The 21704-nt window shown below is 44.6% G+C and overlaps 2 protein-coding genes and 1 non-coding gene across 5 annotated transcripts; 2 read left to right on the top strand and 1 right to left on the bottom strand.

The window, feature by feature from the left end:
- Positions 1 to 3662: 3662 nt before the first annotated feature.
- Positions 3663 to 3734, bottom strand: trnae-cuc (transfer RNA glutamic acid (anticodon CUC)). Its single transcript has one exon. It is a non-coding gene; the product is annotated as a tRNA-Glu (tRNA).
- A 1220-nt stretch (positions 3735 to 4954) lies between these two features.
- mustn1b (musculoskeletal, embryonic nuclear protein 1b) lies at positions 4955 to 7997 on the top strand. The gene is made up of 3 exons (XM_020483229.2): positions 4955 to 5081; positions 5310 to 5433; positions 6000 to 7997. The coding sequence occupies exons 1-3, from the start codon at positions 5073 to 5075 to the stop codon at positions 6104 to 6106; spliced, it is 240 nt and encodes a 79-aa protein (XP_020338818.1). The 5' UTR covers positions 4955 to 5072; the 3' UTR covers positions 6107 to 7997.
- A 2100-nt stretch (positions 7998 to 10097) lies between these two features.
- Positions 10098 to 21480, top strand: LOC109890997 (inter-alpha-trypsin inhibitor heavy chain H3-like). 3 transcript variants are annotated; one of them, XM_020483227.2, is made up of 22 exons: positions 10098 to 10472; positions 13528 to 13557; positions 13933 to 13956; positions 14365 to 14519; positions 14719 to 14823; positions 15054 to 15216; positions 15315 to 15425; positions 15544 to 15672; positions 15772 to 15888; positions 16040 to 16208; positions 16428 to 16553; positions 16703 to 16884; positions 17096 to 17281; positions 17480 to 17619; positions 17890 to 18050; positions 18213 to 18239; positions 18414 to 18479; positions 18771 to 18884; positions 19044 to 19245; positions 19429 to 19601; positions 20885 to 20996; positions 21089 to 21480. In XM_020483227.2, exons 1-22 carry the CDS (start codon positions 10371 to 10373, stop codon positions 21225 to 21227), a joined length of 2733 nt encoding a protein of 910 aa, XP_020338816.1. In that variant the 5' UTR covers positions 10098 to 10370; the 3' UTR covers positions 21228 to 21480. The 3 variants fall into 3 exon arrangements, with proteins under 3 accessions (XP_020338816.1, XP_031680857.1, XP_031680856.1); XM_031824997.1 differs by lacking the exon at positions 21089 to 21480 and having other exon boundaries at positions 19429 to 19664; positions 20885 to 20993; XM_031824996.1 differs by having other exon boundaries at positions 10103 to 10472; positions 13528 to 13956.
- The last annotated feature ends 224 nt before the right edge of the window (positions 21481 to 21704 follow it).

Here is a 21704-nt window from a genome sequence, read left to right as displayed (position 1 = left end):
GACAGGCCAGTACATCACAGGAGATGTGAAGGAGGCCGTAGGAGGGCAACAACCCAGCAGCAGGACCGCTACCTCCGCCTTTGTGCAAGGAGGAGCAGGAGGAGCACTGCCAGAGCCCTGCAAAATGACCTCCAGCAGGCCACAAATGTGCATGTGTCTGCTCAAACGGTCAGAAACAGATTCCATGAGGGCCTGACGTCCACAGTTGGGGGTTGTGCTTACAGCCCAAGACCGTGCAGGACGTTTTTCAGAGAACACCAAGATTGGCAAATTCGCCACTGGCACCCTGTGCTCTTCACAGATGAAAGCAGGTTCACACTGAGCACGTGTGGCAGTCTGGAGACGCAGTGGAGAACGTTCTGAATAACATCCTCCAGCCTGCAACATCCTCCAGCATGACCGGTTTGGCGGTGGGTCAGTCATGGTGTGGGGTGGCATTTCTTTGGGGGGCTGCACAGCCCTCCATGTGCTCGCCGGAGGTAGCCTGACTGCCATTAGGTACCGAGATGAGATCTTCAGACCCCCTGTGAGACCATATGCTGGTGCGGTTGGCCCTGGGTTCCTCCTAATGCTAGACCTCATGTGGCTGGAGTGTGTCAGCAGTTCCTGCAAGAGGAAGGCATTGATGCTATGGACTGGCCCGCCCGTTCCCCAGACCTGAATCCAATTGAGCACATCTGGGACATCATGTCTCGCTCCATCCACCAACGCCACGTTGCACCACAGACTGTCCAGGAGTTGGCGGATGCTTTAGTCCAGGTCTGGGAGGAGATCCCTCAGGAGACTATCCGCCACCTCATCAGGAGCATGCCCATGTGTTGTAGGGAGGTCACACAGGCACGTGGAGGCCACACACACTACTGAGCCTCATTTTGACTTGTTTTAAGGACATTACATCAAAGTTGGATCAGCCTGTAGTGTGGTTTTCCACTTTAATTTGGAGTGTGACTCCAAATCCAGACCTCAATGGGTTGATAAATTTGATTTCCATTGATAATTTTTGTGCGATTTTTGTTGTCAGCACATTCAACTATGTAAAGAAAAAAGTATTTAATAAGAATATTTCATTCATTCAGATCTAGGATGTGTTATTTTAGTGTTCCCTTAATTTTTTTGAGCAGTGTATTTTTAAACCTGCATATTTTGCACACAAAGAATTCCGGTTAGCAGGCAATATTAACTAGGTGAAATTGTCACTTCTCTTGCGTTCATTGCACGCAGAGTCAGTGTATATGCAACAGTTTGGGCCGCCCTTTTGCCAGCATTTTACGTAATTATGACATAACATTGAAGGTTGTGTCATGTAGCTGGAATATTTAGACTTATGGATGCCACCCGTTAGATAAAATACGGAACGGTTCCGTATTTCACTGTAATAATAAATGTCATTTTTTTCGAGATGATAGTTTCCGGATTCGACCATATTAATGACCTAAGACTCGTATTTCTGTGTGTTTATTATGTTATAATTAAGTCTATGATTTGATAGAGCATTCTGACTGAGTGGTGGTAGGCACCAGCAGGCTTGTAAGCATTCATTCAAACAGCACTTTCGTGCATTTTGCCAGCAGCTCGTCGCTGTGCTTCAAGCATTGAGCTGTTTATGACTTCAATCCTATCAACTCCCGAGATTAGGCTGGTGTTGACATATTTGCTGAAATCCAGTCAGGTGTGGTTTTTTTTGTGTTTTTTGGCGAATGCGTAATAATGATTTTAAAGTCGCGCTGTTGCAACTGCCTGTAAACACAGTCCAGTTCAAAGTGAATGATTCCAGGCACGTGTTTCAAATGACTTGTTTGTATGAAGGTCTACTATAGCTCTGATTAGCTATAGCGGTCCGTTCCATGTCGACTCCGGTCCTGGACAAGACCAAGGTTTTTATTCGTTTTTTTGTACAGCAGTGTCTATTAATTGTCCAAACGCTCGGCCGCTTTCCCTCTCTCTATTTTCACAAATCCCTTAGAATACTTCATTCCAAAACATTCTAAGAATTTAGGAAACCATGAAAATGACCATATCTAATTTGTCACTTGTCAGAATAATTTTTTAAAGTGTCATTTTTCCTGGGGGTGTATATGAACAGATTTCATGTTGAAAAAATGCTGTCAGTTCCACTTTGAATGCAACAGTGTTCCACACAAATAAGTTATTTCCGTGCTTCTTTCTACATCTGCATTGCTTGCGTTTTGGGGTTTTAGGCTGAGTTTCTGTACAGCACTTTGTGACATCTGCTGATGTAAAAAGGGCGTTATAAATACATTTGATTGATTGATGGCTAACAGCAAGCACGCTGCAATAGAAAAGTTCCACTCACCAAATCAAATCAAATCAAATGTATTTATATAGCCCTTCGTACATCAGCTGATATCTCAAAGTGCTGTACAGAAACCCAGCCTAAAACCCCAAACAGCAAGCAATGCAGGTGTAGAAGCACGGTGGCTAGGAAAAACTCCCTAGAAAGGCCAATACCTAGGAAGAAACCAGGCTATGTGGGGTGGCCAGTCCTCTTCTGGCTGTGCCGGGTGGAGATTATAACAGAACATGGCCAAGAATGACCAGCATGGTCGAATAATAATAATAATAATAATAATAATAATAATAATAATAATAATAATAAGGCAGAACAGTTGAAACTGGAGCAGCAGCATGGCCAGGTGGACTGGGGACAGCAAGGAGTCATCATGTCAGGTAGTCCTGGGGCATGGTCCTAGGGCTCGGGCCTCCGAGAGAGAGAAAGAAAGAGAGAAGGAGAGAATTAGAGAACGCACACTTAGATTCACACAGGACACCGAATCGGACAGGAGAAGTACTCCAGATATAACAAACTGACCCCAGCCCCCCGACACACAAACTACTGTAGCATAAATACTGGAGGCTGAGACCAGATGATGATCATTTGAAACTTCTTGTTGAAAGTTATTCTTGAAATGGGAGAAGCTAACAAATTAGCAACAACATCCTCTTTGATAACACCTGCTGCAGCCCTGTAAACTGTTAACTGTTTCCATCCAACAAAAACTGATGATTAAATCAGAACATAATTTTAAAATAGTGTCATTTATAATTATTTTATAAATCCTTAGTTCATTGTTCCCCAGTGTGTTTGGGTTAGTAATAACTTGTAGAGTGGCTCTATTTGCCCTCAGCATGCATTTATTCACTATTATGAATATCTAAAATATCCATATGTTATTCTGAAATATGAACACAGAAATACTGGACATTTTTAACTCCTATGGTGGTGATTGGACAATAACATTCATGGTCTTGAATTGGACTCGCATTTTTCTGGTCTTGACTTTGTCGCCCCCTCCCCCTTCCTCAGGTCTAGGTGTTGAATCGGTCTCGCTTTAGGTGACCAGGAACACAACACCGAGTGTCTGTCTTAAGGAGTGGTGATACAGTAAATGTGGTGATGATGAACAGTTTGAGTAGGATGTTGGCTGAGGCAAAGGAATAACTGACTGTGGGGTTTGGTAAATGGTGGTGCAGGTTGTCCTCCGTTCAACAGAGGGATTTTATTGTAAAAACTAAAATGACTGGCAAATTATCGACTTACATTACCATTAAAAATGATTTTACAATAAAGTTTGTAAAACACTGAAATAACAGATTTTGTCTCTGAACAGAGAGCGCTTTCTGTAGGGTTTAAAAAGCACGTGTTCCCTGACCGGGAATCGAACCCGGGCCGCGGCGGTGAGAGCGCCGAATCCTAACCACTAGACCACCAGGGAGCTGCCAGAGCATAGAATGATTTGTAGTAATAAGTCTCTTGGAATGGAGGGGGTGGACAATGAGAGTTATAAGACAGGGGAAGGAGTCTGAGATCATAGGTCTTCATAATACTCTAGACTGCCAACAGGGTACACATTTTCACAGTGACAGAGTGGGCCCTCAGTAAACAGTAACAGGTGCAGTGAGACGTACACCACTGAGTGAGGACCTATTTCTTCCCATACTCCGAGAGTAATGTCTCAGTACCCACAAATAGACCCCTCACTACACACAGACTTTTCTAGCATTTAAAATGACTCAAACTATTATTGACACACAGGCCTGGCTCTCAAACACTTTCTGCATTCTGTCCTGACTCGCTTGCCATTTGACTGCACACAGATGCATGTTGACAGGCAAGCGTTGGCTTTTCTCCCAAACAGAAAGGTTGACTCACTAGTCTCCCTGTGATATGTATGGTCTTGCCCCTTCTCGGAGTCAAGTCGAAATTGTATGACCAAGTGTTGTCTGCAAAATCTCTACACCTTTTAGGTAATCAATTCAGAAAAGTACTTTTGACCTCCAGGTTTAATGTGATGGAAGAAGAACTCTGCCTGTAGACTAGCGGTTAGCGAGTAACCGAAAGGTTTGAATAGTTGAGCTGACGATGAGTGAAAAATATGCCAATGTGCCATTGAGCAAGGCACTTAACCCTAATTTGCGCCAGGGGTGCCATACTATGACTGACCCTGTAAAACACATTTTACTGCACCAGTCTGGTGTATGTGACGACAAAACCTTTTTTTTTTTTTTTGTGCAGTTGGGTGTAGGCCTGTTACTTTATGTCATGTTGAATTTATCTAATGTGTTCTGCCAGTTGAGCTGAAGTGCATTCAATAAGGCCAAAAGGACATTCCCTGACTGGGAATCAAACCCAGGCCACAGTGGTGAGAGTGCTGAATCCTGACTACTAGGGACTAGCGTGGCTTCCCATAGTTATTTCTGTTCCTTGGAATCACTCCCAGCAGAATGTTGTGGGGAAAGGGCTATTTGTTGTCTCGTTCCCTCAGCTGTTCGCTGAAACCACATCGTAAACGAAGGAAGACCCGTTCCAGCTGCACAATCACTCACGTCAGGCCTAATAATACACCCTGATAATGGTCATAGAGCGAGAGAGGAATAGAAAGAGGGTGGGGGTCCACTGACTCACTCCCAGGGTCAATAAGAGAGATTAGCCCCCTGAGGATCTCGGGGTATAAATATAATGGACTGGACAGAGAGGAACAGTCCAGACACACCAACACGCGCACACAGCTCCACTGACCAGAACTCTGGGATTAAGACACAACCCACACACCATGTCTCAGGTAAGCCAACTTCCCTGTATCCTACTGTACTGACCTACTGTATCAACTATTTGTCACCGTTTTTGATGATCGCCACATTTCCATATTATTTCCTATGTTAAGGATCCCACAATGTTTACTTTTAGAATAGAAAGATTGAGACAAATCAGAGGGAGCGTTGTAGGATCAGGGAAAAGTGTGAGATTTTGTCCTGTCTTTAACCTCCATTTTCTCTCCTGCCCTCCATAGCCCGTTGAGGTGAAGAAGAAGAAGCGTCCTGTGATGAAGGAAGAAGACTTGAAAGGAGCCCGCAGCAAACTGGGGCTAAAGGGCGAGCCCAAGAGTAAGACCTATGAGGTCATGGTAGAGTGTGGTGAGTAGGAGCTTTACCACTCCACAGTGTGTCATCGGAACAGCGTTTTACACACTGGCATTATTGTAAGTTTCCATTCTGGCTCTACAGACTCAGTACCTATAGTACTGTCGCTTGCATAACATTTATTTACATTTGTGTCAAATATAAGTAATGAATCACTTTCACTAGTTGTAGACACTAGTGTAGGGAACATATCAGGGGGAGTAAAGTTACACAGTCAAGTGAGATGTGAGCTCGGTTATACTTTTTAGAATGTTATCTCTGAACTCTGGCATGTATTTGGCCCTAGCCCAGCTCGGATTGAGGTAGGGACAAAGTTTCCACTCCTTCTATAGAGACTGAATCTTGTATAGTCAGTCTGTAAGACCAAGGGTATATATAGTTGGTGGCAAGATAACTAGAAAGGAGGATAAAATACAACAACTACAGCACTTCTTCTAAAGATTATAGACACATTTCACTATATAGATTTGTCAGTGTGTGTATGTTGCATCATGTTTCTGTGGTAGTGTGGCGTGCCAAGCACTATCTTCGCTCACAGTCTTGTCTCTGTCCATCCACAGAGCGTATGGGAAAGGTGGCTCCCTCAGTGTTCAGTGGGGTGAAGTCTGGAGGAGAGACTGTACTGGAGAAGCCTAAAGCCCCAGGAGCCAGCATCTTTGGCAAGTAGAGCCGTGGAGTGTTGGCTATCATCACTGCGCTAGAGTCTGGAGGAGAGACGGGACAGACGCATCAATGGACAAACTGCAATGAAGAAGCCAAACTTTGCTGTTATTGAATGGTTTGATACCTGTTTTTCCATTTTCAGCACGGAAATAGGCCCATCTCATTTTGAGCAGGTTCTTCATAGTAGGGTTTGTTCATACTTTTTCATGACTGTTTATGATTGATTGAGAATTAAGGGAAATTCCAGCATCATGGATATGATATTTGCACACACAATGAAAAAATAATTGTCTCACAGAGTTGACTTGAAATGAAAGTGCTATCATGATTGCCTTACGCAGCAATGCTGACTGATCATGTTATGATCATGCCATTGATCATGTTATGACGTGTCTGTAACGGTCACATTCGTTATGCTTAGAACGAGTACCTACAGAGAGGAAGGAAACCAATTATACATCACATAAGCCCTTGATGAAGTTAGCTTTGCACAGAAAGTTTGTGTAAAATCATACTCAAAACATGTCCACAATAACCTTTCCTCAAAAACATTACAGTTGTGACACTGCCTGTCCAAATCAGCATTCTATCTTCACTAGACTGTAGAATTCTATACTAGCAATCAAAGGACAAAAATGTGTTTCATGAACCTTCCGGCTTGGTCAGAAACAGAGGGACAGATGTTAGTACCAAAACAAGTTCTGTGAGCCATTACCAAAAGCTATGAAATATGGTTGACTGAAAATACTTATTTTGAGACTTTGTAGCCTACTTTGTAGTAACATTAAATTTGGCAAATATAAAGGCCAAATGTAGTCTTTACTTCAAAATACACACATTCAAATATAATTGTATTGGTCACATATTTTGCAGATGCTATTGGGGGTGTAGTGAAAATATGGTAAATATTTTCTCTAAATATGAAAGTTTAATTAGGAAATAAGCTAGTTTTTCATGTTCGGGTTGACCTTACTATGAAGTTGCTCAAATTTGTAAATGCTGAAATATTTGTCTTATGTTTTTATAAACAAATGAATGACTTCCCTACTTATTGTCACCATTACTACAAGATTAGCGTCTTAAACACGTGGACAAAGTCATGTAAAAGTAGGGGTGTCAAACATAGCGAACTTTGGTCAGCTCTGAGCTCAACTCGGGATAACCCATCCGGTGACCTGAAAGTGGCTCACCTTTTAGCCAGGCAAATTTCTACAGGTTGACGTTTATTGTAATGAATCTTACACTGGAGGCAGAACTAAATTATTTCTGCTAGATGGGCCAGCTGCAAAGTCAAAATTGGCTATCATAAAAATGTATGGTTAGGCATTAAGGTTAGCTCTGTGTGTGTGTGTGTGTGAGGTTTTAAAATCTGGATTTATGACTGACTGTGCCAGCTAGTGACCACTCTGCAGAGCTGCCTCCAGCACAAGTTTCATGACATGCCAACCTGCTAAATGTATATGGGAACGAATCCTTCACAGCTAACCTTCCCCACAGCAGTCTAACTCAGGGCTAACTTCATTTATCATGAAAGGTTTGAGCTGTAAGTTAAGGACCAATCAAATTAGGTTCCCTCCAGCAATTGCCGCAAAGAGTGCGCCATCATCCCTTCATTCTCCTGAAACATATTTTGGGGCATTTTAAGTATTTTATTAATCAAATGTGAGTTTAAAAAAATTATAGTATTGAAATGCAATATGACAGGATGCATTTGAAACTTTTGTATGACTTAATACAATTGTATCGATAGCCATATTACAACTGTGTTGTGATAATTGCATTGTTTGCTCTATGACCTGTTAATTCATATGCTTTGCGACCGTGATATATAGGCCTAAAGGCAGAGACAAGAAAACCGTGGCAGAATAAAACCACACCTTTGTTTTATCACAAAACCGGATAGCAACCTCTGTCCTGTGAAGTCCACCAAGCATATTGCATGTACAGTAACAGACATGACCTACAGAGTGGTCAGTCAAGTTAATGTTTGCCTTTAAACAACTATTTGACTAAATTTAGAACCACCAAGAGTTGCCGCAAGTCAAAGAAAATATACCTTGACTTTGTTCTGAAGCCATTTTGCCACAACTTTGGAAGTATGCTTGGGGTCATTGTCCATTTGGAAGACCCATTTGCGACCAAGCTTTAACTTCCTGACTGATGTCTTGAGATGTTACTTCAATATATCCACATAATTTTCCTGCCTCATGATGCCATCTATTTTATGAAGTGCACCAGTCCATCCTGCAGCAAAGCACCCTCATAACATGATGCTGCCACCCCCGCGCTTCACGGTTGGGATGGTGTTCGGCTTGCAAGCCTCCCCCTTTTTCCTCCAAACATAACGATGGTCATTATGGCCATATTTTTGGTTCATCAGACCAGAGGACATTTCTCCAAAAAGTACGATCATTGTCCCCATGTGCAGTTGCAAACCGTAGTCTGGCTTTTTTATGGTGGTTTTGGAGCAGTGGCTTCTTCCTTGCTGAGCGGCCTTTCAGGTTATGTTGATATAGGACTCGTTTTTACTGTGGATATAAATACTTTTGTACCTGTTTCCTCCAACATCTTCACAAGATTGATTTGCACTTTTCGCACCAAAGTACATTAATCTCTAGGAGACAGAACGTGTCTCCTTCCTGAGCGGTATGACAGCTGCGTTTGTACAGATGAACGTGGTACCTTCTGGCATTTGGAAATTGCTCCCAATGATGAACCAGACTTGTGGAGGCCTAAAGAAAAAAATCTGAGGTCTTTGGCTGATTTCTTTTGGTTTTCCCATGATGTCAAGCAAAGAGGCACTGAGTTTGAAGGTAGGCCTTGAACTACATCCACAGGTACACCTCCAATTGACTCATGATGTCAATTAGCCTATCAGAAGCTTCTAAAGCCATGATATTATTTTCTGTATTTATCCCGGGACACAACATGGCTGACGACCCTCCTGGCTCCGCCCACCGACATCCTTATAAGGAAAACAAGAGCAAAGAGAGAATTCGGCAGACAGAGTGGGAGGGTCGTCAACACTCGTTTGGACCAGACATCATCAGATAGATGGCCTACACGTAGAGAGACAGATGGGTGCTTTTGAATTGAAGGAAAATGATGAAACACTGAGAGACAAAAGATAAATTATTTTATGTTTTTTTGCGGAACACTGGTTTCTCTTGGCACCTATGAATACACGCCACTGAGTAGTGGGGGGAGAAAAGGGACTTGCGACATGCACACACAGTTACAAGTGTGGCGGGTGCACGATCAATATCTACCTTCGTAACATGGATGAAGCCTGATCTGGATTGTGTAACTAACTGAAACTAGCTCAATTCCGAAAAGCTTTGAGTACATCTAGCAAGATTATTGGTGTACCCCTCTGGTCTGAATGAGGCTTCAGTATTGGGCACACAGAGCCCTCCTTGATATGGTGGTCCAAGTATATGTATCTCCAGCTCTACCCTCCATGAGTCAGCAAAATTACAACTTTTCTTATCATTTTGCAATCAACCCTCAGTGAGGGAACATATACCTGCTGTACATGTATGTACAGACTTCTCTGGTAATGAGTGAGAACAGGAACACACATACAATACTGTACCAGTGGGAGCAATGTGTGAGCCAAAGAGAAGGACAGGAATGGGTGGTGAATATAGGACTTCGGTGTGTATTGATTTTAGGTTTGCTGAATTGCAATGTATTCTGGGAATAGCCCATTGGCATGCAAAGGAATATTCACAGAGTGGAGAGGCAAAAACTACTCTGGTCAAAGGCCACTCCACTAGCCAATTAGGATAGAGCCTTCTCAGAAACTTGGTTTGTCAACAGAACTAACAAAAATTGGACAAGGAGTGGTTGTAGTATCCTGGTGTTGTATTGACCGATAGAATGAAGTCCATGCTTGTTGAATAACAGCTCTTACAAAAACAAACTTATTTACTTTTTGTGCTTACCAGATTCCATGCAGTCAGAATAAAAAGTAACCTCAAATGTTCAGTTGCTTTTTTTTCCCTACAGTAGGTAGAGAGAGTAGGCTATGTGGACAGACAAACAAATATATGTAAACACACTGACACAAACCCCTAGAGGCATACAAGAACACAGACCTACACACACCTCGGGCCTCCTGCCACGCTGAGGTCATGTCTTCTGGTCATTGCGCCAGTATAAAAGCAGACAAACGCACACACTCTGACACTTCTGCTTTGAGCTGGGCAGTAGGAAAGGGTTGAGTTTTCTAAGCAGTGAAGTCGGTGTTCAGCTGCAGTTTGGTCATGTCTGGAGTGTGGACTGTGCTGCTGCTATTGGGATGTGTCTTTCTCCCGGCTCTGTCGCATGGAGCTCTGGTTATCTCACAGGATGATTCCACACCACAGGTGACTCTCCATTGTTACTATAAAGATGCAGGTTCTCAATTTGATCCCCCTGTTGCAGGAGGACTTACTGCACTGCAGGACATGTTAAACTTGTATTGTTTGTGAGGTTTTAAAAGGCTTCGGAAGTTTACAATTTCCACTTTGAAATGTCAGACTTGATTTTCCCTTAAGAAAAATTTACAGAAACATCTCTCCCCTCCTGCTATAATCTACTACTACTACATCTCTCCCCTCCTGCTATAATCTACTACTACTACATCTCTCCCCTCCTGCTATAATCTACTGTTACTACATCTCTCCCCTCCTGCTATAATCTACTGTTACTACATCTCTCCCCTCCTGCTATAATCTACTGTTACTACATCTCTCCCCTCCTGCTATAATCTACTGTTACTACATCTCTCCCCTCCTGCTATAATCTACTACTACTACATCTCTCCCCTCCTGCTATAATCTACTACTACTACATCTCTCCCCTCCTGCTATAATCTACTGTTACTACATATCTCCCCTCCTGCTATAATCTACTACTACTACATCTCTCCCCTCCTGCTATAATCTACTGTTACTACATCTCTCCCCTCCTGCTATAATCTACTGTTACTACATCTCACCCCTCCTGCTATAATCTACTACTACTACATCTCTCCCCTCCTGCTATAATCTACTACTACTACATCTCTCCCCTCCTGCTATAATCTACTACTACTACATCTCTCCCCTCCTGCTATAATCTACTGTTACTACTTCTCTCCCCTCCTGCTATAATCTACTACTACTACATCTCTCCCCTCCTGCTATAATCTACTGTTACTACATCTCTCCCCTCCTGCTATACTGTCCTGTTACTACATCTCACCCCTCCTGCTATACTGTCCTGTTACTACATCTCTCCCCTCCTGCTATAATCTACTGTTACTACATCTCTCCCCTCCTGCTATACTCTACTACTACTACATCTCTCCCCTCCTGCTATACTCTACTGTTACTACATCTCTCCCCTCCTGCTATAATCTACTGTTACTACATCTCTCCCCTCCTGCTATACTCTACTACTACTACATCTCTCCCCTCCTGCTATAATCTACTGTTACTACATCTCTCCCCTCCTGCTATACTGTCCTGTTACTACATCTCACCCCTCCTGCTATAATCTACTGTTACTACATCTCTCCCCTCCTGCTATACTGTCCTGTTACTACATCTCTCCCCTCCTGCTATACTCTACTGTTACTACATCTCTCCCTTCCTGCTATACTCTACTGTTACTACATCTCTCCCCTCCTGCTATAATCTACTACTACTACATCTCTCCCCTCCTGCTATACTCTACTACTACTACATCTCTCCCCTCCTGCTATAATCTACTGTTACTACATATCTCCCCTCCTGCTATACTGTCCTGTTACTACATCTCTCCCCTCCTGCTATAATCTACTGTTACTACATCTCTCCCCTCCTGCTATACTGTCCTGTTACTACATCTCACCCCTCCTGCTATACTGTCCTGTTACTACATCTCTCCCCTCCTGCTATAATCTACTGTTACTACATCTCTCCCCTCCTGCTATACTCTACTACTACTACATCTCTCCCCTCCTGCTATACTCTACTGTTACTACATCTCTCCCCTCCTGCTATAATCTACTGTTACTACATCTCTCCCCTCCTGCTATACTCTACTACTACTACATCTCTCCCCTCCTGCTATACTCTACTACTACTACATCTCTCCCCTCCTGCTATACTCTACTACTACTACATCTCACCCCTCCTGCTATACTCTACTGTTACTACATCTCAGCCCTCCTGCTATACTCTACTACTACTACATCTCTCCCCTCCTGCTATACTCTACTACTACTACATCTCTCCCCTCCTGCTATAATCTACTGTTACTACATCTCTCCCCTCCTGCTATACTGTCCTGTTACTACATCTCACCCCTCCTGCTATAATCTACTGTTACTACATCTCTCCCCTCCTGCTATACTGTCCTGTTACTACATCTCTCCCCTCCTGCTATACTCTACTGTTACTACATCTCTCCCCTCCTGCTATACTCTACTACTACTACATCTCTCCCCTCCTGCTATAATCTACTGTTACTACATCTCTCCCCTCCTGCTATACTGTCCTGTTACTACATCTCACCCCTCCTGCTATAATCTACTGTTACTACATCTCTCCCCTCCTGCTATACTGTCCTGTTACTACATCTCTCCCCTCCTGCTATACTCTACTGTTACTACATCTCTCCCTTCCTGCTATACTCTACTGTTACTACATCTCTCCCCTCCTGCTATAATCTACTGTTACTACATATCTCCCCTCCTGCTATAATCTATTGTTATTACATCTCTCCCCTCCTGCTATACAGTCCTGTTATTACATCTCACCCCTCCTGCTATACTGTCCTGTTACTACATCTCTCCCCTCCTGCTATAATCTGCTGTTACTACATCTCTCCCCTCCTGCTATACTGTCCTGTTACTACATCTCTCCCCTCCTGCTATACTGTCCTGTTACTACATCTCACCCCTCCTGCTATACTGTCCTGTTACTACATCTCTCCCCTCCTGCTATAATCTACTGTTACTACATCTCACCCCTCCTGCTATAATCTACTGTTACTACATCTCTCCCCTCCTGCTATAATCTACTGTTACTACATCTCACCCCTCCTGCTATAATCTACTGTTACTACATCTCAGCCCTCCTGCTATACTGTTCTGTTACTACATCTCAGCCCTCCTGCTATACTGTTCTGTTACTACATCTCACCCCTCCTGATATACTCTACTGTTACTCTATTTACTTGATGTGTATCTGTACCGTTTCTACTTTTCTGTCAACACATCTCTACTTTGATTCATATCTGGTCTGCTTTCGTGTATGTGGGTGTGGGTGTCTGTGCATGCGCCTGTGTACATTAATCCATTTTTATTCATGCAAATATGTTTATGCTTTACAATGAATTAGACTAGGAGGTGTTAAATTAGTTTGACATTCTGACCCTAAATTCAAACTTCTCCCTTGTGCTTTTGTATCCCAGGGCTCTGATGGTGCTACACGGCTACTAAAGGTAGCTCAGCATCGACATAAACCTGTCTGAAACAAATCCAAAACAGGAATCTGTTGCAGAATCCGTCAGACTTCTACTCTTGACCACCCAGTGGTGCATCTGATGATACCTGATGAATCTGATGAATATATTGTTATTAGTATTTTCCCCAAAACAGATCTTTGAGATCGTGGTTGAGTAAATATTTGAGGAAATCCTTCGCTCTTTACCATGGTTAAACTACTCTCTATTTCTGTAAATACAACAGTATCATTGGCACCTAGAAGTTTCAGCCACTTGAAAAGTAAAACATGTCAAAGTCGTACAGTGTGCTCTGTAAGAAACTTATTTTTTTATAATACTGTGTCTAAATGTTATTATTATTTTTTTTTACAGAAAAGAAGTACAGATAATGCGGAGGTAAGGAAATCACAATATTTACGTTCTATTTGTGATGATCATGCATCGCCACCACTATATTCAACACTAGAAATACGTGCCTTTGCTCACCCAGATTGACTCATCTAGTCTTTCTACTGGAAACACTGAGTTAATGTTTTTCACAAGAGTACAGCGGTAATCATTTGTTTTGGCAGTAATCTTGTAGTCAATGCAGCTTACTTCACACTATTCAGCTGTAACAGGAAAATACATTTTGAGAAAGTGTGTGAACGTTTTATAGGCAGATTAGACAGTCAAGACAGTCAAGCAAACATTTCAAAACCCTTCTGTTTCTGTTTCTTTCTTCTTTCTTTCACTCTATCCCTGTCTCTCATCCTCTCTCTCTCTCTTCCCCTCTCTCTCTTACTTTCTCTCTTACTCTCTCAGGTGGAGGTGTACAGTGTAAAGGTGGACTGTAAGGTCGCTTCTCGTTTTGCTCACACGGTCATAACCTCCAGTGCTCTGAACAAGGCCAACTCCTCTCAGGAAGTGTTCTTCGAGGTGGATCTGCCCAAAACCGCCTTCATCACCAACTTCAGCATGTCAGTCAGCACCCATGGCGTGTGTAGAAGCCACGTTATGTCTAGAAATGATAACACCAATCCATAGGACTGTTACTCTGCGCTGTGTGTTTATGTGTGTGTTTGTATGTGTGTATATCTGCGTGTGAGTGCAGATATACATATGCAGATATATGTGTTTCTGTGTGTTTGTTTGAATGACTGTGTTTGTGTATCTCAGGGAGATAGAGGGTCAGACGTACACGGGCGAGGTGAAGGAGAAGGAGAAAGCCAAGAAGCAGTATCAGAAAGCTGTTTCCACAGGGCAGACAGCAGGACTGGTCAAGTGAGTGGACCAGGGCAATGAGGAGGGTACAAACGTGTTTCCATTACACCAAGCACTCCTATTCTCTTTCATCACAGCCTGTGTTTTGTTTCAAATGTGATTGCCCTCCTACTGGACCTGTGTTTGTGTGTTTTGTTTAAAATGTGATTGCCCTCCTACTGGGCCTGTGTTTGTGTGTTTTGTTTAAAATGTGATTGCCCTCCTACTTGGCCCGTGTTTGTGTACTCTAGGGCATCAGGGAGGAAGATGGAGAAGTTCACTGTGTCTGTGAACATCGCGGCCAATAGTAACGTCACCTTCATTTTGACCCACGAGGAGTTGCTTCAGCGTAAACTGGGCCAATACGAGATCATGACCCGGGTCAAACCCAAGCAGCTGGTTCAGCACTTTGAGGTCTGTAGATGTTTACACCCTATACCCCAAAACATCTTGTCATCATTTTGACTCCTCAGTCCTGTGTCTCATCAGTCCTGTTCATGTCTCTGTGACAGATTGTGGCAGATATCTATGAACCCCAGGGCATTGCCTTCCTGGAGGCCTATGGAACCTTCATCTCCAACGAGCTTCTCCCCCTGGTGGAGAAAACAGTCAGCGACAAAAAGGTATATGATGCGCTTCTGTTCTATGAAACAACTGCATGTGGAACATATCCTCCGAAAGAGATGAATACTATTTGTCTGTGTTGTTTTGTGTTTAACTGTATTGCCCTCACTCACTCAGGCACACATCTCATTCTGCCCAACACTGGACCAGCAGAGGAAGTGCCTGGGTTGTGAAGGCACCCTGATTGACGGGGATTTCTTCATCAAATATGACGTGAACCGAGCTGAGACCATCGGTGACATCCAAGTCAGTTGTGTTGAATATAATATAGAATAAGTATTGGGGTCAATTCCATCAATTCAGGGTGTTCATGTCATAATGATATTCATTGTATGTATTTTTCAGATAGTTAATGGGTACTTTGTGCACTTCTTTGCGCCTTCGGACTTACCCCGAGTTCCAAAAAATGTGGTGTTTGTGATCGATAGGAGTGGGTCAATGAGAGGAATCAAAATGAAGCAGGTAAGAGAGAAACCGTGTGTCTGAGAGAATGAAAGAAAGAAAGATCAGAGAAGATGAAAGAGAGAAGGATGCAGGAAACATATCACTTGGTTGCAGTGCTGTAATTGTAGTTCATGTTCAGATTGACCTGAGAGCCTTTGATCCCTGGTAGACAAAGGATGCTATGCTGGCCATACTGAATGACCTGGCTGAGGACGACTATTTCGGCATTGTCCTATTTGACTCTAGCATCTCAACATGGAAGGAATCTCTTACCAAGGCCACCAAGGAAAATGTGTCTGAAGCCCAACAATTTATCCAGGGAATAACTGATTTGGGAAGTGAGTCATTATGTGCTTAATGGGAACAGGGTGACATACAGAGATAGATCATTAATGATGTTTCTGCCATTAGGACTTTAGTAGTAAAACTATGGCAGTACAACACTTGGGCAAGCAGTATGATAAAACTGAGTGAGGTGCATTTATGTTACAAAATTATGTCTATCAAATATTTATTTTTGATTACACCTGGATTGGTTTTTGGTGTTCTCCTTTTAGCCACTAATATAAATGATGCTGTGATGAAAGCTGTGGACATGATAATGAAAGGCAAACGAGACAAGAAGGTCCCGGAGAGGAGTGTGTCTATGGTTATCTTAATGACAGATGGAATGCCCAACTCAGGTGCGTACAGGTTTCCTTCCCTTCTGATCGTACTTATTTGGTTGGGACTGGGACTGCCATTTTAACGTTGAAGTAGCCATCTGATTTACTGCTCTATATTAGATCCAGCCAGTAAGGTCATGGTACATGCTATTTGTGTTTGTCTACAGGAGAGTCTTCTGTACCACAGATTCAGGAGAATGTCCTTCTTGCTATGGGTGGGAACATGACTCTGTTCTGTCTGGGCTTTGGGGATGATGTGGACTACTCCTTTCTGGATGTGATGTCTAGACAGAACAAGGGACTGGCCCGAAGGATCTATGAGGGCTCTGATGCCACCGTCCAGCTTCAGGTGTGGACCAGGGCTCTGTCCCAAATCTCACAATAGTCACTTTTCTGTGTCTTTCTGGTTTGACCATATCACTTATGGGGAGCGTCACAGGACAAACGAAACTATGTAGGTCGAGGTCTTATATTGATCCTACGTTTTGGCATTATTGATCATGTACTGTCAAAAATTGCAATAGACAAATGACTTGGTGATGTGTGCATTTGTGTCCCAGGGTTTCTATGAGGAAGTGGCCAGCCCCCTCCTCTCCGAGGTGGACCTGCGTTACCCTGACAACCTGGTGAACTCTCTGACCACCAGTCACTACAAGCAGCTGTTCAACGGCTCAGAGATCGTGGTAGCTGGCCGGCTCACTGACTATAGCCTGGATAACTTCCTGGTGGAGGTGTTTGCACATGGGGTGAGGAACAGACAGGCACGACACAACACACCACCCGGATACTGAGCTTAGAAAGATGATATTTTCTTTGCACCTGAAGGGCATTGCGACTCAAGTATTGGACAATGCTCAACCCAACTAATGCTTCTCTCTCACTCCTTCTCTGTGTCTAATACCTCTTTCTCTTCTCTCTCTCTCACTCCCTCACTCTCTTTTTAGTTTGAGGAGGACTTTATTGTCAAAGGCCAGGCCAGTGCCCAGGAGTGGGACATACTGTACCCTGAGCAGGAGTACATATTTGGGGACTACACTGAGCGTCTTTGGGCTTACCTCACCATCCAAGAACTGTTAAGCAAGAGGTCTGTGTGATCAGCTAACTGCTATTACTGATGTCTGGTGAATGAACTGAATTGTGTTTAAGCATTATTAGCATCACTGGTGGATGAGAGCTTAGCTTTGGGATCTAATGAATGGAACTGGGTATATTAAAGGAACTCAGTTCTTAAATATTCCATTATTTTCTGCCCTGCGGTGTAAGTTAAACCAAACCTAACCCAAGTTAAACCGAACCTAACCTCTAATCCTAACCTAATGCAATAACACCATTCGTCCTATGTTTCTATTGTCAGAGAGACTGGTACTGCGGAGGAGAAGGGAAATGCCACTGCCCAGGCTCTGGAGATGTCCCTGCAGTACAGCTTCGTCACCCCCCTTACCTCCATGGTGGTCACCAAACCTGAGACTGACGAGGAGCCAGAGGGCCCCCTCATCGCCGACAAGCTGACCGAGGGTATGTGACCCAGTGGGTTGGAAGAGGGGCAGGGGCAGGGGGAGACAACCAGTACATCTGGCGTGTCTTATCTGACATGTTTATCTCAGTGGTTATGGAAATCCTTGCATCGATTGTCAAATGTGTGTGTCTGACTGTTTTTCTCCTGCTACTGTTTGACAGATGAAAGGCAGAAAGCCCAGAGATTTGGTAAGCACCTGACATGAATGGACATGACTGGATCCTTCAACGAAATGGCTTTCTATGTCATTATAGTGGATCACCTGGATTTATGACATGGAAAGCTGACACCATCAAATGCATTTTACCACTTTGAATGTGGAAATCTTTATTTGCCATCTGACATCTTGGCGTGATTTTCAGGTCATTTTGTACCCCAGCTGATGAGCAACGCCTGGACGCACAGCAGGATCTCACCTACAAACTTTGGTGAGTCCCCCTTCATTCAGAGTGACACTCTTGTCAGACATGGGTTACTTCTGGATTTTCTATGTAGTGAAACTGTCCCAAAAATGAATACTGAAATGTTATATTTATATTTAGTATTTTCAATGCCCACCATGCTGTCACCATGCTGTCACCATGCTGTCACCATGCTGTCACCATGCTGTCACCATGCTGTCACGCACAGACAATAATATAGTGATCCAAAGTTTGGATGGGCTTAGCCTCAACCAAATCAAATGTAAAAACTGGATCAATCTGTTGATGGCTCTGCAGTGGATGGAGACCCTCATTTCATGATTGAGTTGCCAGAGCAGGAGGATGCACTGTGCTTCAACATAGACGACAGGCCTGGTACCATCTTCAACCTAGTGAGAGACCAACTGGCAGGTGAATATGGAGAAAGTAGACATTATTTGAAATTGACCAACCTTTGACAGTAATGCGTCTTTTGAAGGCATGAAATCAAAACATGACACTTGTTTTATCAAATAAATAACACATCAAATCTATATCAACAGCTTGCCTCAATCCCATGCTGCCTTGCAGGTATTTTGGTCAACGGCCAGACCATTGGGGATAAGAAAGTGGCCCCTGATGGCAAAGTGAACACCTACTTTGGTCGCTTTGGCATCATTCACCAGGGGCTGGGGGTGAGACTGGAGGTGACCACTCATGACATCACTGTGTCCCAGGATGGCAAGCAGGCCAAGCTCTTCTGGTCAGACACCACCTCTCTCAAGGGAGCCAAGTAAGCACCCTTACCCATTCTGATTTTGCCGTTCTGGCTTCCATATAACTCCTATAAGTTATTAGTGACCAGAGTTTCTACCTGTAATGCAACCCCTCTACCACATAAGGTTGAAGGGGCATCTAACGTTTTATTCTGTGGTCGTGGTTAAACCACCTCCCTCTGCCTCTCTCCCTCCTACAGTATGGACCTGCAGGTGACCAAAGACCGCAGCTTGACTGTCACCCTCAGGGACTCGGTCCGGTTTGTGGTCATCCTACACAAGGTGTGGAAGCAGCACCCCTACCACCAGGACTATCTGGGATTCTATACCCTGGACAGCCACCTCTTATCCCCCAGCGTCCACGGCCTTCTAGGTAGGACAGCCACCTCCTCTTAGGACCGCCACCTCCTCTCCCCCAGCGTCCACGGCCTTCTAGGTAGGACAGCCACCTCCTCTCCCCCAGAGTCCCTGGCCTTCTAGGTAGGACAGCCACCTCCTCTTAGGACCGCCACCTCCTCTCCCCCAGAGTCCACGGCCTTCTAGGTAGGACAGCCACCTCCTCTTAGGACAGCCACCTCTTCTCCCCCAGAGTCCCTGGCCTTCTAGGTAGGACAGCCACCTCCTCTTAGGACCGCCACCTCCTCTCCCCCAGAGTCCCTGACCTTCTAGGTAGGACAGCCACCTCCTCTTAGGACCGCCATCTCCTCTCCCCCAGAGTCCCTGACCTTCTAGGTAGGACAGCCACCTCCTCTTAGGACCGCCACCTCCTCTCCCCCAGAGTCCCTGACCTTCTAGGTAGGACAGCCACCTCCTCTTAGGACCGCCACCTCCTGTCCCTGACCTTCTAGGTAGGACAGCCACCTCCTCTTAGGACCGCCATCTCCTCTCCCCCAGAGTCCCTGACCTTCTAGGTAGGACAGCCACCTCCTCTTAGGACCGCCACCTCCTCTCCCCCAGCGTCCCTGACCTTCCAGGTAGGACAGCCACCTCCTCTTAGGACCGCCACCTCCTCTCCCCCATAGTCCCTGACCTTCTAGGTAGGACAGCCACCTCCTCTTAGGACCGCCACCTCCTCTCCCCCAGGGTCCCTGACCTTCTAGGTAGGACAGCCACCTCCTCTTAGGACAGCCACCTCTTCTCCCCCAGCGTCCCTGACCTTCTAGGTAGGACAGCCACCTCCTCTTAGGACCGCCATCTCCTCTCCCCCAGAGTCCCTGACCTTCTAGGTAGGACAGCCACCTCCTCTTAGGACCGCCACCTCCTCTCCCCCAGAGTCCCTGACCTTCTAGGTAGGACAGCCACCTCCTCTTAGGACCGCCACCTCCTGTCCCTGACCTTCTAGGTAGGACAGCCACCTCCTCTTAGGACCGCCATCTCCTCTCCCCCAGAGTCCCTGACCTTCTAGGTAGGACAGCCACCTCCTCTTAGGACCGCCACCTCCTCTCCCCCAGCGTCCCTGACCTTCTAGGTAGGACAGCCACCTCCTCTTAGGACCGCCACCTCCTCTCCCCCAGAGTCCCTGACCTTCTAGGTAGGACAGCCACCTCCTCTTAGGACCGCCACCTCCTCTCCCCCAGCGTCCACGGCCTCTGCATTATATTGGACAATTGTCTGTTTGGTTGATCAATTAAAATGTTTTGTATTGTCCCCATGCAGGTCAGTTTTACCATGGCGTGCAGTTTGAGGTGAAAGACATGCGTCCAGGAGAGGTGCCAGAGAAACCAGATGCCACCATGCTAGTGAAGGGACAGGAGCTTACAGTGACTAGGTAGATGTTTACACACACACACACACACACACATGCAGTACATACACACACTTTTCTCATCATTGTCTCTCCTCCTTGCTGTGTTTCCACAGGGGCTGGCAGAGGGACTTCCGCTGGGATGTGAAGAATGGAGAGAACATCCCCTGCTGGTTCATCCATAGCAACGGCAACGGCCTCATCGATGGAAACCACACAGACTACATCATGTCTGGACTCTTCAAGACTGTCTGAGTCTGGTACACTAGCAGTCAACCTCCTCAAACTGTACAGTACATTAGTCACACATTTCACATGGATTCAACACCCCCTATGTGCTAAAGATATACCATCATGACATGAGAATAATTGTGGGTAACGTTAGATAAAATCTGACTGGAGTACATTTAATTAAAAGATAAGTGTCAAGAAAGGGGACATTTATAGATATTGATATAGATAGTGATGAGCAAAACCTGTTGAAATAAATGGACCCACTTCCACCTAACTTGTGTGTATTTTTTCCCATGTTGAATGGCCACGGAGAGAGAAAGATTTACAGAGTGATTAAATATCAACGCCCCTGTGTGCTTGACGTAGGGGCGTTGGTCAGACCTGACCTCAGCCTTGGTATGTGTGTGTTTCTTGCTCTGCCCAGTTTAACTAGGCATAGGCGCTCATGCCAGTTACTTCATCCGGATATGAGGTCACTTCCCAACAGCATCACATAAG

This window comes from Oncorhynchus kisutch, linkage group LG5 (genome assembly GCF_002021735.2).
Source record: "Oncorhynchus kisutch isolate 150728-3 linkage group LG5, Okis_V2, whole genome shotgun sequence".
NCBI lineage: Eukaryota > Metazoa > Chordata > Actinopteri > Salmoniformes > Salmonidae > Oncorhynchus > Oncorhynchus kisutch.
The sequence above is the reverse complement of the archived record's forward strand: the minus strand, read 5'-3'. Positions and strand labels throughout refer to the sequence as shown.

Coding starts and splice junctions, on each gene's coding strand:
- mustn1b (XM_020483229.2), top strand. Junction 5,434..5,999: donor TGAGGTCATGGTAGAGTGTG/GTGAGTAGGAGC, acceptor GTCCATCCACAG/AGCGTATGGGAAAGGTGGCT.
- LOC109890997 (XM_031824996.1), top strand. CDS start 13,768: ATGGTTAAACTACTCTCTATTTCTGTAAATACAACAGTATCATTGGCA. Junction 15,426..15,543: donor AAACAGTCAGCGACAAAAAG/GTATATGATGCG, acceptor TCACTCACTCAG/GCACACATCTCATTCTGCCC. Junction 16,554..16,702: donor AGATGGAATGCCCAACTCAG/GTGCGTACAGGT, acceptor GTTTGTCTACAG/GAGAGTCTTCTGTACCACAG.